This window comes from Mastigoproctus giganteus, chromosome 11, assembly GCF_048544385.1.
Source record: "Mastigoproctus giganteus isolate SK-2022 chromosome 11, ASM4854438v1, whole genome shotgun sequence".
Classification (NCBI taxonomy): domain Eukaryota; kingdom Metazoa; phylum Arthropoda; class Arachnida; order Uropygi; family Thelyphonidae; genus Mastigoproctus; species Mastigoproctus giganteus.
The window spans coordinates 143,727,481-143,745,713 of NC_143585.1; the positions used below are offsets into that span (position 1 = coordinate 143,727,481).

General features: G+C 37.9%; 1 protein-coding gene across 1 annotated transcript in view; it reads right to left on the bottom strand.

The window, feature by feature from the left end:
- The window catches only part of LOC150078492 (transcriptional regulator protein Pur-beta-like), a 247,945-nt gene that overhangs the window by 182,695 nt on the left and 47,017 nt on the right, over positions 1-18,233 (bottom strand). The window contains exon 3 of the mRNA XM_090384653.1: positions 11,725-11,850. Coding sequence (XP_090240779.1) covers positions 11,725-11,752 — 28 coding nt within the window. The 5' untranslated portion in view covers positions 11,753-11,850. The remainder of the gene's footprint in view (positions 1-11,724; positions 11,851-18,233) is intronic.

Sequence of the window (18,233 nt, forward strand, 5' to 3'; positions counted from 1 at the left end):
CCCCGGTCTAATCAAGAAGCGTGTGCTACGCATTGCTGCTCCTGCCCACCTGGCTACGGAGGCGGCCGAGACAAGGAGGTGATTATCCTTTTTTTTTTAAGGCAATGGTCAGGCCACACCTTGAGTACTGTATACAGGTCTGAAGGCCTGAATTTAGGAAGGATGTAGAGTTGCTAGAACGAGTGCAGTGAAGGGCAACAAGATTGGTGAGAGAAACAAAGGGGCGCGCTTATGAAGAAAGGCTTGAGTTCAGCAAGTTGCAGCATCTGGAGACTAGGTACCTGCGAGGTGATCTGATCGAGGTGCATAAGGTCTTGAATGGTTTCAGCATGCTCAATGATGATGGGATACTTCTGCTTGCTCAGATTAAGAACCTGAGGGAGCATAGATTCAAATTGAGGAAAGACAGTTGTAGAACAGATGTATGGAAGTTGGCCTTTAGCCAGTGGGTAGTTGATTGCTGGAACAAACTGCCATCTGTTGTGGAAGTTGATTGCTTTAAGAAAATAAAGGAAGAACTGGAGAAACATTTAGAGTGAATGGATGGGTGAAATGGGAATTTTTTTTTTTTTGGCTGATGCTGTATAAGCTTGCTTTCTTGCATCATATGCCTCAACTAATGCTAATGCTAATTGCCAAACTAATAGAACAAACTTATCTGCAAAAAAATCGAAACCACCCAAACACTTCCTTGTTCATTTCACAAATATATGTGGTCAGTTCCTATCGCAAACAACATACATTTCCACTTACAGTGTGCCAAACTCCATATACTTTATCGGAGAGAATCTCCATTATCGGTTGATTCAACCACTGCTCATCTCAGTTGTCAGTTGTTCACTGTATATGATTCCTTTCAGTTCAAAGGTGATACTTGTACATATGTCTCTTCTGATATATATTCCCTGTCAGAGACTTAGTAAATTGGAATCTCCTCTTTTCAATCTGTTCTTACTTAAAATCGCTCTACTACATTCTCTCAAATTCATCTGTTGCCTCTATCGTTCTCCCAACTCCACTAATCACTTGGAACTCTCTGACTTCCTTTCTTTGAAACTTGACTTTCTCCAGTCCAACTTTCTTAACAGTGAGCTAATTTTCCTTGGTGATTTTAATGTTCACAACTCCAGCTGGCTTTTGTTTTCTATTCATGCAGATCCAGCTGGTTGAAATGCTGAGGCTTTTGCAATTACTAATGACCTCGCCAAGATTGTTCATTTAACTAGAATACTAGAATACCAGACAATCCTGACCACACAGCCAGCATGCATCATCCTTTTCTCAAAAACAACCCTTCTAAGTACACGGTCGAGGTGAGCGGTCATCTATGTACCTCAGGTCACAATTTGGTAATGGTTTCTTCTCCTATGGAGCCTTTCTCGACTTTGTGTTGTTTGGCATTAATATAGGTGTAGCAAAAAATGAATTTCTAGATTCATTTTCTGCCCACACCAAAGCTCACAACAATTGTAAAGCAATTAATCAAGCCAATTATTAATCAGTCCAAACAAGATTTTGACCAGACTAAGATTAGAAAATTTCCTTTTTTTTCCAAATGGTAGTCGAGCATTCTGGATTCTTTCCAAACATATTAGCTGCAACTTTTGCCCACTACTGTTCCCACCTCTGTCAAAACCAGATAGTTTTATTGCCACTTCAGCCAAAGATAAAGCTGACCTGCTAGAATCCAATTTTACTTCCAACGCGTGTATTGCTGATCTTGGTAAATCACCTCCCACCATTCCTAGTACACTCCATTTGATGTCTCCTGTGGTCTTCCAACAAAAGGATGTCAGAAAGATTTTGAACAATCTTGATGCTAAGAAAGCTCCAGGTCCTGATGGTATTTCTTCACTTGTTCTTAAAACCTGTGCACCTGAACTTAATCCTGTTCTGTACCACCTTTTTTTCACTTTCTTATTCCAAAGGTGTTTTCCCTTCTGCTTGGAAATTTGCTCATTTATCATCCCTTTCTAAAGTAATGGAAAAATCAATTAACCACCAACCATTAAACTATCCAGACATCTCCCATCTGATCAACAATCGCCAGTACGGATTCCATCAGTGTCCATCCACTGGTGATATTCTGGTTTATTAGCATTAATAGAGGCATATGATGCAAGAAAGCAAGCTTATACAGAACCAGCCAAAAAAAAAAAAAAAAAAAAAAAATTCCCATTTCACCCATCCATTCACTCTAAATGTTTGTCCAGCTCTTCCTTTATTTTCTTTAAGCTATCAACTTCCATGATAGATGGGAGTTTGTTCCTGCAATCAACTACCCACTGGCTAAAGGTAAATTTCTGCACATGTATTCTTCAACTGTCTTTCCTCAATTTGAATTTATGCCCCTTGGGTTAGTAATCTGAGAATGCCATCAGCATTGAGCCTGTTCAAACCATTCAAGGCCATATACACCTCAATCAGATCATCTCGCAGGTGCCTAGTCTCTAGATGCTGCAATTCGCAGAACTTAAGCCTTTGTTCCCCTCACCAAACTTGTTGCCCTTCTCTTTCCTCGTTTTAGCAACTCTACATCCTTCCTAAAATGAGGTCTCCAGATCCATATGCAGTATTCGTGGAGTGGCCTGATCATTGCTTTATACAAAGGGATAATCACTTCCTTTTCCCTACTAGCAAAATTCCTGTATATCAGAGGAGGCCAACTTAATTTGTGATGCAATCTACTTTTGTTCTTCAAAATGTGCCGCTATCTACCATCTCAAGAATTTCATGCACACGGTTAAAAAAGTTAATCAACACATATTGAAAAATGTTGTTTATAAATTCTAAAATTAAATACAATTCAGAATTCTTATTTTAAATTCATACGTATTTAAAATTTTAATTTATGCAAAGTCGGGGATATACTGTGATAAGTATATCCTTTCAAAATCGGGGTTATACTGTGATAAGGCCAACTGTAAAGAATCTTCTGTATGCAAGTCTGTAAGAGTAGAGCGATTCTTTGTCTTTGTTTGTTTCAAATACGAAAAGGCCGATTCACATAGATATGTGCAATCAAAACAGGAATTTAAAAGTTCACTGCATTTTTTTGCATTTCAGTTCTTTTCTAGGCAAACATATTTACAAAAATCTTCTTCTGATGAACTGGCTTTTAGGAAGATATCGTTTCACAATGTAATAATTTCATTTTCGAGTAATATTTTCTCCATGTGAAAAATCTCAGCGATTTTTTCTGCAATTTGTTTCATATCTAAGTCGACATTAAATTGATAGGAAATACATTGAACAATGTCTTCAATTGTTTTAAAATCACTGAATTTAGTTTCAAAATCATCCACCACTTTCTCAATTTCAGAAACATATTTCTCACTATTAAATTCAAAAACAGAATATTTTTGCAAATGATTTTGCATATTTGCAAAATGAAAAATTGATATTTATATATAGAAATACTACTAATCAGTGTGTTGAAGTGTCTTTCTAAATTTCCTTTTTTTTGGATCTAGTCATGGAAGCATTACAAATCAAACAACATTTTTCTTTTAACATTATAAAAAAGTATTCTAGTTCCCACTCTTGATGAAAATGATACATTTTGCTCTTTTTCATAGTATTAATTTTAAATCAAAGGTTATTAAATTAACGTATAAGTACTGTCCAGTTATTAATATTAAGTAAGCTAAATAAGAATTTGACATACATTATTTTCTCCACAACGTAACTGTGTGCGTTTTCATTAGACAAGCCTAGCGGCTTCAAGGCAACAAGAGTAGTCAGGTGGTTAAATGGATTTGTAATAAGCACAGGCAGTGGGTTGCATAATAATAATAATATTTAGATTTTGACTAATCTATTTTTTATACATATTTAAAATTCGTCCAAATCGACCGAAATTAAAGCTGCAATCAACTGGTTGGCCACCCCTGCTGTATATTATTGACAAGACTCCATGACCTCCTCTGGCAGCCTGTCTGCACTGATCAGAAAACTTCATATATGACTGCACAATTACCACCCAGGTTTTTTTCATTCTCTACCAGTCTAAGTAGAGAATGAAACACACAGTTGGTGTGTTTCTTTGGGGTTACTGCTACCCAAATGCACTACACTTTTGTCAATGTTAAACTTCAGTTGCCACTTCTCAGCCCATCTGCCTAACTTTTCTAGATCCTGTTGCAGTAGCACACTGTCATTAACAACGCTGTCAACCTTTGTATCATCTGCAAGCTTGGACATTAAGCCTGATATACTTTTTTACTCATCTATGGACAAATTCAATGAAAAAGTTTGATGAAACTCAAGCAGTTGCTCTTGGCATTTCAAAGGCTTCTGATCATGTTTGGTTTAAAAGGTCTTCCCAACTGCTTTTTTGTAATCAAGTATCCAGTTTTCTTTCTGACCACTCACTGCAGGTTGTGGCTCTCTGTCTTCTAACTTTAGCATTAGCATTAGCATTAGTAGAGGCATTTGATGCAAGAAAGCAAGCTTATGCAGCATCAGCCAAAAAAAAAAAAAAAAAAAAAAAAAAGTAACATAAATAAATAAAAATAACCACTTCCACTTCACCCCTCTGTTCGTTCGAAATACCTGTCCAGCTGAGCCTTAAACTTATTTAGGCTATCAACTTCCACGACAAGGGATGGAAGTCTGTTCCACCCACCAACCACCCGCTGGCTAAAGGCAAATTTCCGCACATCTATCCTACATCTGTCTTTCCTCAATTTGAATTTATGCCCTCTCAGGTGATTTTTCTGAGCTAGAGGAAGAATCCCATCAGCATTGAGCATGCTCAAACCATTCAAGGCTTTGTTCACCTCTATCAGATCACCCCGCTGGTGCCTAGTTTCCAGACACTGTAATTTGCAAAACTTAAGCCTTTCTTCGTAAGAGAACCCCTTTGTCCCATTCACCAATCTAGTTGCCCTTCTCTGTACTCGTTCCAGCAGCTCTACATCCTTCCTGAAATGAGGCCTCCAGGCCTGTATACAGTACTCTAGGTGTGGCCTGACCATTGCCTTATACAAGGGAATAATCACCTCCTTATCCCTGCTAGAAAAATTTCTATATATCATTGACAATACACCATGAGCTACTCTTGCAGCTCGTCTGCACTGCTCAGAGAACTTCATATCTGCCTGCACCACCACCCCCAGGTCCCTTTCATTCTCTACCACTGTCAGTGTAGTACCACAGAGTTGATACGTTGCTCTGGGGTTGCTGTTTCCCATATGTAGTACTTTACATTTGTCAATATTAAACTTCATTTGCCACCTCGAAGCCCATCTGCTCAACCTTTCCAAATCCTGTTGCAGCAGCATAGTGTCAGTAGTGTCCTTGACAACCCTGCCAACCTTTGTATCGTCTGCAAACTTGGACATTAAGCCTGATATACCATCATCAATATCATTTATAAATACAGAAAACAATAAAGGCCCCAATACTGAACCCTGAGGGACTCCACTAATAACATTAGTCCACGATGAGCAGTGTCCATTGATTACCACTCTCTGTCTTCTCCCCCTCAACCACCCCTTTATCCATAGCAGCAACTTGCCTCCAATGCCACACTGCTCCAATTTGTGCAGCAGTCTTCCATGTGCAACAGTATCAAAAGCCTTTCTAAGATCCAAGTATATAATATCAAAGTTATTCCCTGCATCCAGTTCTTTTGTGACTGCATCATAGTATCCAATCAAATTGGTCAGGCAAGACTTCCCCTTAACAAAACCATGCTGTGTCCTAGCTATAACTGAAGTCTTGTCTAGATGATCCTGCAGTGCTTCTTTCACCAGTGCCTCCATTAATTTTCCGGGAACAGAAGTTAAACTCACAGGTCTATAATTACTTGTGTCAGCCTTTGATCCCCCTTTGTGAATTGGGGTCACATTTGCACATCTCCAGTCAATGGGTACCTCCCCTGAGTCCAAGGAAGCTCTCATAATTATGGCTAAGGGTTTGCTTACCTCCTTTGCTGCCTCCTTTAATATAACTGGATAGATCCCATCCACCCCAGGTGCCTTTCTTGTGTTTATCTTCAACAATTCCTCCTCCACTTTGCTCTCAGTTATTACAAGATTCTCTAGCTTACTGCTAGAGTTGAATACACCTCTGGCATTCCCCTCGCTGAATAACTCCTCATGTGTGAATGTCGATGCAAAATATTCATTTAGTTTGTTAGCTACCCGAGCAGGGTCATCAACAGTTGACCCATCGATCTCAAGTGGACCAATCTGATTCATCCCCTTCCTTCTAGAGTTTACATAAGTAAAGAACTCTTTGCTGTTTTTCTTCGCATCCCTTGCCAAGGATCTCTCGTAATCTGCCTTCGCCTGCCTAACCTCCTTTGTAACTTGGTTACAGATCAACTTGTATCTATCATAGGCATCCGTGTCACGTGTTAATTTGTATGTATCCCATGCATTTTTCTTCTCTGCCATATGCCTCATTAGTTCATCTGACAACCATTTAGGCCTAAACCTTGAACAATATTTCTTAGTTGGTATGTAAAGCCTAGTAGCTTCCACGATAAGTTCTTTGAATGCTTCCCATTTTGAATTTGCTGTTGGCAATATCATCAGTTGATCCCACTGTATAGAATTTAAATACTGTCTCAGTCCCTTGTAGTCGCCTTTACGAAAGCAATACCCCTTCCCTTTACCCCTAATGGTAGTTACCTCTTTGAGTAACTCCCACTTCAGCACACTGTGATCACTGCCACCAAGTGGTTCATTTATCTGCAGATTCTGAATGCATGAAGAATCACTACTGATAATCAAATCAAGAGTATTACTCCCTCTAGTTGCCTCCCGAACATGCTGATGTAGAAAACAATCATCCAATAAATCCACAAAAGCCTTGCTACTGTGTGAGTGACCAGCCCCCAAATTCCAGTCAATATCTGGGAAATTAAAATCCCCCATTATAAGACTCTCTGATTTACTGGCCCACTCTATTTCTCCGAACAGTTTCTTATTATACTCATCAGAGTCATTAGGCCTATAGCACACTCCTACTCTCAATTTTGATCTCCCAATGCTTATGTCACACCAAACTGACTCGACACTGCACTGTCCAGCGATGTCGACTGGCTTCACTTCCTTGGATTTTATGTGTTTCTTAATTAATAGCATAACCCCTCCTCCCTTCCTATCCTGTCTATCCTTTCTGTACACATTGTACTCCCCAAATTCCAGTTCTGCATTTCTTATATCTGTGTGACACCACGTCTCTGAAATCCCCACAATATCTGCCTTTGATGTTTTGAGCAATACCTCAAATTCATCAAATTTATTTACTAAACTCCTAGCATTGGTGTACACACAAGTATACATGCACCTGTTCTTTTTCTTAGCTACCCTAACACAACCCATGTGTTTACTTGTACCCCAATGATTCCCAGCAGTCTCTGAAATATCCTGCATCTTATTTTCCAGGCTGCGGCTCATTCCAATAGAAGCAGTGCAAGAATCACTTTCACCTCTGCCAGTGGCTACTGTTAATCTATTAGTCCTTGTATCCCCCCAATCTAGCAGTTTTCCGACCCACCTAACATTGCCTCGATAGCATCAGCAAACATTCTTGCACCCTTTCTATTTAAGTGTATCCCATCCCTGTTAGAAGCAGTCTCTCCTGTTAACAAGTACAGACCAGGCTGAAAAAAATTCTACCCCTTGAGCCCTGCACAATCTTTCCAGGGGCCGAATTGATTGACAGGGCTCTCATCATATACTCCCTCCTATCGTGTCTGGGCAGAATTGCAGACACTTTCAATTTCAACCCTAATTCACGGCTTTTTTTCATCAGTGACCTGTACTTGTCAAGTAATTCCGCCGGTCTCCTACTCTTAATGTCATTAGTGCCAACGTGTACAACTATATCACCTTTTGTGCCCTTAAAAGATGATATCCGCTCTACAACGTCATCAACTTTTGCCCCTGGCAGACATACCCTGGTCCTATTCCACCTATCCTTTTTACAAAGCATGTTTCCCGTTTCCCTGACAATAGAGTCACCAACAACTACTAGTTCCTTTGGGACCAGCGCATTCTGCCTTGGGGGTTGCCGCTGTGTTCCGCGATGACCAAGTGCAAGCTCTGGCATTGGTGTGGGCAGCTGAGAGCTTGATGGGCCCCTCACTTGTAATCCTTCGAGGGCATCCACCCTATCCTTCAAGCTCTCATATTGGCCCATAACAACGCTGAGTTGTCGCCTTATCTCCTTACACTCCTTGCATCGCACACACACAAAGACATCCCCCATGGCAGTATCATGTCCCATACTTGACTGCTCCGCAAACATCAAGCAAATAGTGCATCTTACAAGGCTGTGATTCAGAGGACAACTGCCCCCCTCAGTTCTCCCCTGGGCCACAGCATTCCCATTAGCTTGAGCCCTTTGCTTTGCTGCTCTGGTTTGAGTCATGATTTAGATTTACTTTCAATAAAATTTCAATTTCTGTACAAAATTAAATCCTAAACTTGTATCCAAACACAGTTATAACGCTATATTTATGTTTCAGTAACGAGTGTTATCTACGGAATATTTACGTTTCAGTAACGAGTGTTATCTACGAAATATTTACGTTTCAGTAACGAGTGTTATCTGCGAAATCCCTTTATATAACTTTCGTATCAAGTTATGTATTAATTATTTGTTTTTACTAATTATTTATGTTACGTAACCTAAGTGGTTATATGTATAATTAATTATGTTAAATAAAATTAATTATATTACGTTTGTAATCTAAGTCGTTATATGTATTTATTTAAACGTACAATTTAACTGCTAACGAAGTTCAACTAACGCTATCTAGTACGGTATATCGTATCACAAAGGCGGGAAAATTACGAACGGTTAGCGGAGTTGAAACACGTGGAAACCTTTACCGATACTTTTATGCAATTACAAGGCCGAGTAAAGAATAAATACACCAAATTAATCAGAAAATCACAAAATAATGTTATACTACTAAATTTAAATCAAAAGTTTTAGAAAAACAATAATTTCAAATCAATAATTAACAAAAATCCACTTAGCGGCTTTGAAAACGACCGTCTCTAGTAGCCTCGTCAGCAGACTCCTGACAGCAGACAACTTCTCCACTAATGCAGGTGTTCCCCAAGATTAGGTTCTTTCTCCTGCTCTTTTACTCTTGTATATTACTGACCTTCTTCCATTGACTGGAAATCCTATCCGTAGTTTTGCTGATGATTGCATTCCCCTTTCCATTTTGAGAAACCTTGCTTTGCACAAACAGCTTCAACTTCTCAAATATCCACTAACAATTCCCTAAGCGCAGATCTCCAGATAATTCTGCAGTGGGGAAAAGATAACTTAGTTTATTTCACTCCTATTAAAACTCAGTCCTGCCTTATATCTTTCAAAACAAATTCTTCTCTCCTATGGTTATCTTCTCCAATACATTGGTTTCTAGGCAAAATTATATTTATCTATTGGGGATTACCCAGACTTCTAATCACTCTTGGTTTTGGTTTGGTTTTTTTTTTTTTTAGGAGCATTAGCAACTAAGGCCATATTGCTCCGGGGATGTGCGGTGGTCATTCCTGACCTTTCCGCATCCTCTGTATTTGGTGATCACGGGCTCAAACCCAGGTCTAATCAAGAAGCGTGTGCTACGCACTGCTGCTCCTGCCCTCCTGGCTACAGAGGCACCAATCCCTCTTGGAACAAGCATATTACAAATATTGCTTCCACTGCAACTAAACAACTGGGTTTTCTCTTTGCTCTCAGTGTTAATTTCTTTCAAACAGCTGTTCACACTTTGTACAAATCATAAAGTAGTCGCCCTACCATGAAATTTTGTTCCCACATCAGGGGCGGTGCCTCCAAAACCTTTCTGAGGCTTATAGATTCCATTCAAAAGAGGGCAGTTAGGTTAAGTAATGGCTCATGTCTAACAGAGTCTCTCCACTCTCTGTCTCATAGACATTCTGTTTTTGCTGCATGCCTTTTCTATAGATACTTCTAAGGGCACTGTTCTTCTTCTGAATTGGTTTCTATAAATCCCAATCTCTCTTCCAAAGAGGTCCGAACACATGTTGCAACCAGGCAACATCCTTTTACTGTCCAGCTTCAAACTCACAGAACCAACTTTTCTTCTTCTTCATTTAACTTCCATTTTCTGGAACAACCTTCCTTCATAAATATTTCTCCCATTATACTCTCAATTATTTGCCATGCATGGATTTAGGGTAAAAGATTATTTTAATTCCTTTGTCTTGTTGCAAGGTTTTTCCCTTCCTTTAAGCAGATCTTTGAAACAATTTCCATCTATTCTGATTACATCTTACATGGATGCAGTTATTCCTGGAAAATATCTCAGGTAAGAGATTTCCTGACTTGAAATATAATCTTAAGATCTCATTTATTATATTTAGTATTCTATTTTTATTTTTGATTTGGTTAAATTTCAAAACATTGATTTAAATTCAAAATGAGGACTCAAGATTCTCTACAAGAGAAAAATCACAATAGTATAGCCTCTGTCTAATTTTACGAATATTAGCGGGTCTCAATCACATAAGTTGTCTGTCCAGCATGTCATAAATATTTCCTGAAAATGACAATCTACAGAAGTTCAAGTCTAATGTCAACAACTTCTCAACCTTCAGTCCATGCATGGTACTAAGTACTATTGGTTCTAATAACTTTCATGATTGGGGTTTTCATAAAAAAAAGGATGACTACATTGTCAGGAGTTTACATGATGCAGAGAATACAAGAAACAGCACTGTATGTAGGTAGTCATGTGGGCTTGAATCATGGTCACTGAAATCATGTGTACAATATTGTCAATTTCATTTATAGATTTATTGATGACTTTTATTTATAATCTGATTCACATATTATGCACCTGATGACTCTCAAATTCTTTAATTTTTTTAAAACATAGTGTATAATAAAGGACTTATTATAAGACTTTTATTTTTAAAAGTTTTCATTCTTAAGCTTTAATTTTAAAACTTTAAAAAATGTTTCTACTATATATGAGTAAAATATATTTCACAGGATGAAATACCATGTGCATTTATACACTTTAATAAAATATCTACTAGCTGCTGTGATAATTTTTAATCCTGGTTTAATGTTAATTTATAAAAAAATAAATACATTAAAAAAATAGATACTTTTTCTTCTTATATCTAGTAGATATAAGTTAGTAGTATATCTTCTTCTTATATCCAGTAAATAAATAGATATATATACTGTCAAAGTAATGAATATAGCTCAATTTGAAATTATTTACTGTCATTATTACAAACATTTCCATGAAGTCAGAGGACTCAGATGCACCATTAAGTGAGACTTTTAAGGATGCACCAACTAGAAGGCTAATAGCTATGCAAAACCACAACTATCTGCCACTGCCACTCCCCTGCAGTGGCAGACCTGGCAGTATAGCTTCTCCACTGTCCCAAGGTCAACAGAAAGAGACACAGGATGAGCATTTATCTATAAAATGACCAATAATGTTGGCCCTACTTGCAGAGGGCTTTTATTAGCTGGGTATATATCAAAAGCACAATCAGAAAAATATATCTAAAAATATTTCTCTCTCTCATTTTAATAAACAAAAAGCAACTGCAAACCATAAAGACAACAATTAAATGTATAATTAGTTTCAATGTTCAAATTAAATTACTAGTCATTATAAATATCATATTCAAAATGATTGTTCAAAAAACAAATTACAATATCATCTTAAGACCCAATCAATGCAATACATAGCCATTTTACCATCTCTATTCCCAGATCTGGTTGCCATAGGAAAAGCAGCAGCTCAAGGCACAATGAGTTATGCAGGCTCTTCAAGACTGCCCAGAAAATAGCATGAAGTGGCATTAGGAGATGTAAGAAAAATTACTGGAAGAGGAAAGAAATAATCCATTAAATAATTTAGAAAAGCTAATGAAAATGATTATATAATTTCTTATGTGAAAGGCATATATGGGTATAATCTAATAGGAAAATTAGGAAAATAATCTAACTAGGAAAATTAGATATTAAAACAGTTCATCCATGTAAATCTAAAGTTTATTATGAGAAGATCTGATTGAAATATTTAAGGCTTAAATGGATTGAATAAACTAAATGCTGATGACATCCTTATTCTTTCTCAGACAGCACAGACAAGGAGATATGTTGTTGTTATTTGGTTTTTAGGAGCATTAGCAACTAAGGCCATATTGCTCCGAAAAGGAGATATAAGCAAAAAAGGATGACCACAGGATAGATGTGTGAAAATTTGCTTTCAGCCAGACTAATTAATTCCAGGAAGAGATTACTACCTGGTGCTGTAAAAGTGAATATTATGAATAAATTCAATGAATAATTAAACAAATTATTAGAGGGGACTGACAGATGAGTTGGGTAGGTTTTTTTTTTTTTTTTTTTTGGAATGCTGTATAAGCTTGCTTCATTGCATCATTTTCCACTACTAATACCCCAGGGGCTCACATCTGGTGAGTATGCGCTTGGCACACCCAGGGTCCTGAGCTGGAGATCATTATTCTTCTCTTCCTTAGTGATTCCCTTCTACTTCTTCCTAATGATAATAATAATAACAAAGTTAACAAAACAAAACTTGCTTTCAGCCAGAAAGTAATTATTTGTTGGAACAAACTACACTGTTGTGGAAGGTAGAATAAATTTAAGGAAGAAATGTACATATTAGAGGGGACAGACAGATGAGGTGGGTAGCATGCATTTTTTTTTGACTGGTGCTATAAGCTTGCTTCCTTACACATTTGCCACTACCACTAATGGTAAAATCAAATAACTCAACAGTATATAAATTTGGACAATGTTTTGAACTCTCTTTGGACCTCACTGTCAAGTCATTTTATAGTTTTGTCATTGAATGCCTTTTCACAAAAGCATGTTATCTTAATTTTAGTATTTTTTCGTTTTTTAGTAAATGATTATTACTGCAACTGATCCTCAGTCTTTACAATATTTACTGCACAGTACAAAGGTACATGCAGGAACTATGACATTACAAAATCCTTCATGGCACCAAGTCAGGGGTTATTTATTCTTGTATTAGTACTAGTAGTGTCAAATAATACAAGGAAGAAAGTTTAAATAGCATCAGGAAAAAAAAAAACAACAACATTATCTTTCTGCACTGTTTAATGATTTGTCTAGTCCTTTTTTTGAATGCCTTCAAGCTATGCACTTCAACAACACTAGATGGAACTTCATTCCAATAATCAATTACTTTCAACAAAAGCAAATTTTGTACATCTATTCTGCAACCATGCTTCTTTAGTTTAAATTTATGTCCCCTTATATATGTATTGTCTGAGCAAATGTTAGAATGCTGTTGGCATTTAATTTGCTCAATCCATTTAGAACCTTAAAAACTCAATCAGGTCTCTTTGCAGGTGTCTAGTTTCCAGATGATGCACTTTATAGCAAAATCTTTCTTACTAAGGGTACCCTTTTGTGTTCCATACTAATCTTTTTTGCTCATCTCTGTAAATGTTCCAATAGATATACATCCATCATAAAATGAGATTTACAAGCCCATAAGTAATACTCAAGATGTTGCCTAACCAGTGGTGAGCTAAAGTGGATTCACGAGAGCCCATTTTTTTTTTTTTTTTTTTTGAAAATTTGTGAGCCCATTGCTGAAACGATAACTTATTTTACAAATTAAATCCTGAATTTAATTACCGAGTATACAGAGCCGGAACTATGAAATATTTCCGGGCTGGGAATGGGGCTGGGCCCCATTCTCAGCCCCAGCATTTTAAGGGCACACCTGACCAGTTGTATTTTAAAATTACTTCATTTTTGATTTAATTACAGTCGGACCACTGTTTAATGAACTTCTTTATAGTGAATTTTTTTTTGAATTCCCCTTGGTAATTACATTTAAAATAGTTTCCATAGAAAGAAGAAAATTTCCATATAACGAACGGATTACGAAAGACCTAACTCTGTACATTGTTCCCACCTCTGGCTTTTAGGCAATTTAGACAGTTATAAAGTGCTAATTAAGGGATTACTGTTCTGCAAAGTTAGTGGTGCCCGTAAAACCTATGCAGCCACTTATCCCATCTACGGAGAAGTTGGGCTAGTCAATATGGTTTCCGTAGCCAGTCAGAAGATTAAGGCGTATTCCCGGTATTCTCGATATGGATAACTGCCTCTGGTCAATCTGTTTTTTGGAGAAGTGAGTGATACTCATTTAACATGTTATTCTGGGATTATTGCTGTCTAAATGCAGTACTTTGCATTTCTCAATGTCAAACCTCAGTTGCCACTTCTCACCCATCTGCCTAAGTTATCCAAGTATTGTCAGCATCTCATAATTGGTTAATTCCCTTAACTACTCTGTCAACCTTTGTATCATCAGAAAATATAGAAATTAAGCTTGGTGTGCCTTCATCAATATCGTTAATAAATAGTGAGAACAGTCCAAGGGACTAGCACTAAACCTTGAGGTACCCCACTAATAACATCAGTCCAATAAAGGCAGCATCCATTAATAACCACTGTCTTTTGCCAGTCAACCATCGTTTTATGCATAGTAGCAATATGCCCCTAATGTTCCCTCAACGTGGGCACTTGTACAAGGTGAGGGGGACCTCTCAGTGACACTGCTTGTCCTCCAGATTAGCATCACTGGTATCCAATGCCCATAGTCTAAGTTCAAGGCTAAGATCATAGGAATCTAGCATGTTTGCCATGCACTATGACCTATGGAAACTCAAAAAAGGGAACCTGGTGTTTGAGGGACCCAGCTTCAACAAGATTGGTGATCCTTGGATTTGCTTGCATAGGATCAATCAGCTAGTTGGTTCGCTTGCAAGAGTCAACCATGTCCCTACCCTCATGGTTCTTATGGACAGGATTCAAGCTGGTGGAGGTGTGAGTATGATGTCCAAATTGCCCTGGCATCTCATTCTCAAGTGCATTTATTGCTTGATGGATAGTGAGCATCCTATTCCAGCTCCATGTGAGTGAGAACCCAGGTACTGAAACAAAATTTAAAAAAAAACTCATGAATCCTGATAATGTTATTTCTTCTGGTGCCCCCAACACAGTCTTTATCAGAAAATTAAAACAGACCATGACAGTGCAGCAAAGAGAACCCAAACTGAAGTAATGTCAAGTCCCACACCATGATTCTTGATTATACATTCACAAACTGAGAAACCAATTGGGAAAATGTCATCATTTTTCACACAGAAGGGTTTAGAGGGGTTAGCAGGTTCCCTTAAATCAATTGAGGCTTCATTCTGGGGTCTGCTTAATTGAAACCAAAAATGACAGGCACTCCAAGCAAAGTCAATTGAAGGAATTCCAATTACTGTAACACTATGTAGAATACTAAAGTCATTGAGAGGTGTCATTTCAGAGTGAGACCTCCACGACATTACTAAAGCTACAGGGAGTGATAGCAGTTAAAGGAATTTTCATGGACCAATGCATGAAAATGGGATTTTAGTACCAACCAGAAACCTCTGGTTGCCACTAATAGAAATAAGAAAAGGAAATAAATACACTGACACAAAATAGAGCTGAATATTTCATATCAGGAGGCAAGAAAAATAGTAATGCTAATAAGTAGCAATAAGTCCACATATTCAGAAGGCTGCAGGGAGGCAGTCTGTTGGAATTCAAACTGATGTGACAATCCCACCAAAAGAATCTTTTGCTTCCACTGCATTCTACTTATTGAACACTCAAAAGCCAGCACAAAATATTCAATTAGCTGTCAGCCACTTCCATATTAGTGCCATTAATTGTTCCACCTCTAACTAAACCAAATTATACAGAGAAGACAAAAAACCTGAGGACAAAATACCCTCTTTCACTTCTTGCAATAAATAAAAAAAAAAATGGAAAGAAGTGAAGGAGCAAATGAAGACACAGTATTAGAACTGTATGTGGGAAGATATGGACAATGGATAAAGTCTCTGATTCCCTAAAAAGGATAAATCCAAGACTGAAAAAGCAAAGCCCTCAGACAGATCCAGCAAATCTAAGTAACATCCATGTTCAAATTTCTGCAGTGGAACTGCCATGGTTTCTGTCAAAATAGTGAACACATTAAGGCCCTACTGTGTAAGTAAAGCCAACCTGCTTCTACCTTCAGGAGACATATTTAAAGGCAAGAGAAGACCATAATATGTGCAGCTGTACTATCATTCTGAAAGCCAGAGCTGATGATGGACCTGCCAAAGAGGAGTCACCATCCTTCTGGGTAACATACCCTCTTTCAGCCTACGGTACTGACCACTACACAGAGGCCGTAGCAATTCATCTCACAGTAGGGTACCTTCTATTTTTTATTTATTTATTTATTTTTATGAAAACTCCAAACACAAAAGGTATTAGAACCTATAGTACTTAGTACTGTGCATGGGTTGGAGGTTGAAAAGATGAAAGAAGATATTTGTTGACATTAGACTAACTTCTGTAGATTGTAATATTCTGGAAATATGAATGAAGGAAGGCTGTTCCACAAAATGGAAGTTAAATGAATAAATGGGCAAGAAGAAAAGTTGGTTCTGTGAGTTTAAAGTTGGACAATAAAAGGATGTTGACTGGTTGTGGCACGTGTTCGAATTGCTTTGAAAGAGAGAGCAGGAATTACAGAGGCCTGAATTGGCCTCTATAATTGCATAAGGCATGCCTCTATAATCGAAAAGGCATGCAGCAGAAACAAAAAGGCTATGAGACAGAATGGAGAGACTCTGTTAGAGATGAGTCACTAATTAACCTAACTGCCCTCTTTTGAATGGAATCTAGAGGTCTGAGAGAAGTTTTTGGGTTCACCACCCCAGACGAGGGAAAAGTAACACAACAAAAGAAAAAAACGCAGTGTTTCAGACACAGAGCAAGCAATATTTGTAATGTGTTTATGCCAAGAGAGATTAGAAGTTAGATTAATCTCCAAAAGAGATATATGATCTTGCCTAGAAATTGGAGTGTCATCGAAGATAAGCAAAGGAGCAGAAGATTCAATTTTTGTGAGATACAAGACAGGACTGAATTATGGAAGGATTGAAATCAAATAAGTTATCTCTGCCCCAAATCAAATAAGTTATCTCTGCCCCACTGGAGAACTACCTGGAGATAGGCATTTAAGGAATTGGTAGTGGATATTCGAGAAGTTGAAGCTGTTTGAGCAGGGCAAGGTTTCTCAAACTGCAAAGTCATCAGCAAAACTATGGATAATTTCCGGTCAATGGGAGAAGGTCATTAATATATGAGGAAAAGAGTAGGAGAAAGAACTGAACCTTGGGGAACACTAGCATTAGTGGAGAAGTTAGACAACAGAGAGCCATCTACCATTACAGGCATGAGCGGTCAGAAGAAAACTGGATATCCAATTACAAAAAACAGTAGGCAAACTATAATATGGAAGCTTATTTAAAAGACCTTTATATTAAACACAATTAAAAACACCTTTGAAATGTCAAGAGCAACTGCTTGAGTTTCACCAAACTTTTCCATTGAATTTCTCCATAGATGGGTAACATAGGCCAGAATATCGCCGGTGGATCGACACTGACGGAATCAGTACTGGCAATCATTGATCAGATTGAAGGTTTCTAGATAGTCTGAGTTGGTGCGTGGTTAATTGATTTCTCCATTACTTTAGAAAGAGTAGAAGTAACTGCAACGGGATGATAATTGGGTGGGAGGGATTTGTCATGCTTTTTAGAAACTGGCTGGATATGAGCAAATTTCCAAGCAGAAGGAAAAACACCTCTGGAATAAGAAAGTGAAAAAAGGCAACACAGAACAGGAGCAAGTTCAGGAGCACAGGTTTTGAGAACAAATGGAGAAATACCGTTAAGATCTTGAGTTTTCTTAGCATCGTGATTCGTCAAAATCCTTCTGACATCATTTTCACGGAAGATTAGAGAAGGCATTAAATGGAGCGTACTGGGGATGGTGGGAGGTGGTTTACCAAGATCATTAATACAAGAGTCGGAAGAAAAATAGGATGCTAGCAGGTCAGCTTTATCCTTGGGTGAAGTGGCAATAGAATCATCTGGGTTTGACAGAGGTGGTAACAGAGAACACAAAAGTCATGGCCAATAGCACTTGCTTCTTGTCCAGATGGTATCCGAGCATTCCACTCTCTTTGGCAAGAGAGTGGAATGCTCGGATACCATCTGAACAAGAAGCAAGTTTTCTACTCACAGCCTGTTTGAATTCAAGTTTGGAATGATCAATAACTGCTTTACAATAGGTGCAAACTTTGGTGTAGGCAGAAAATG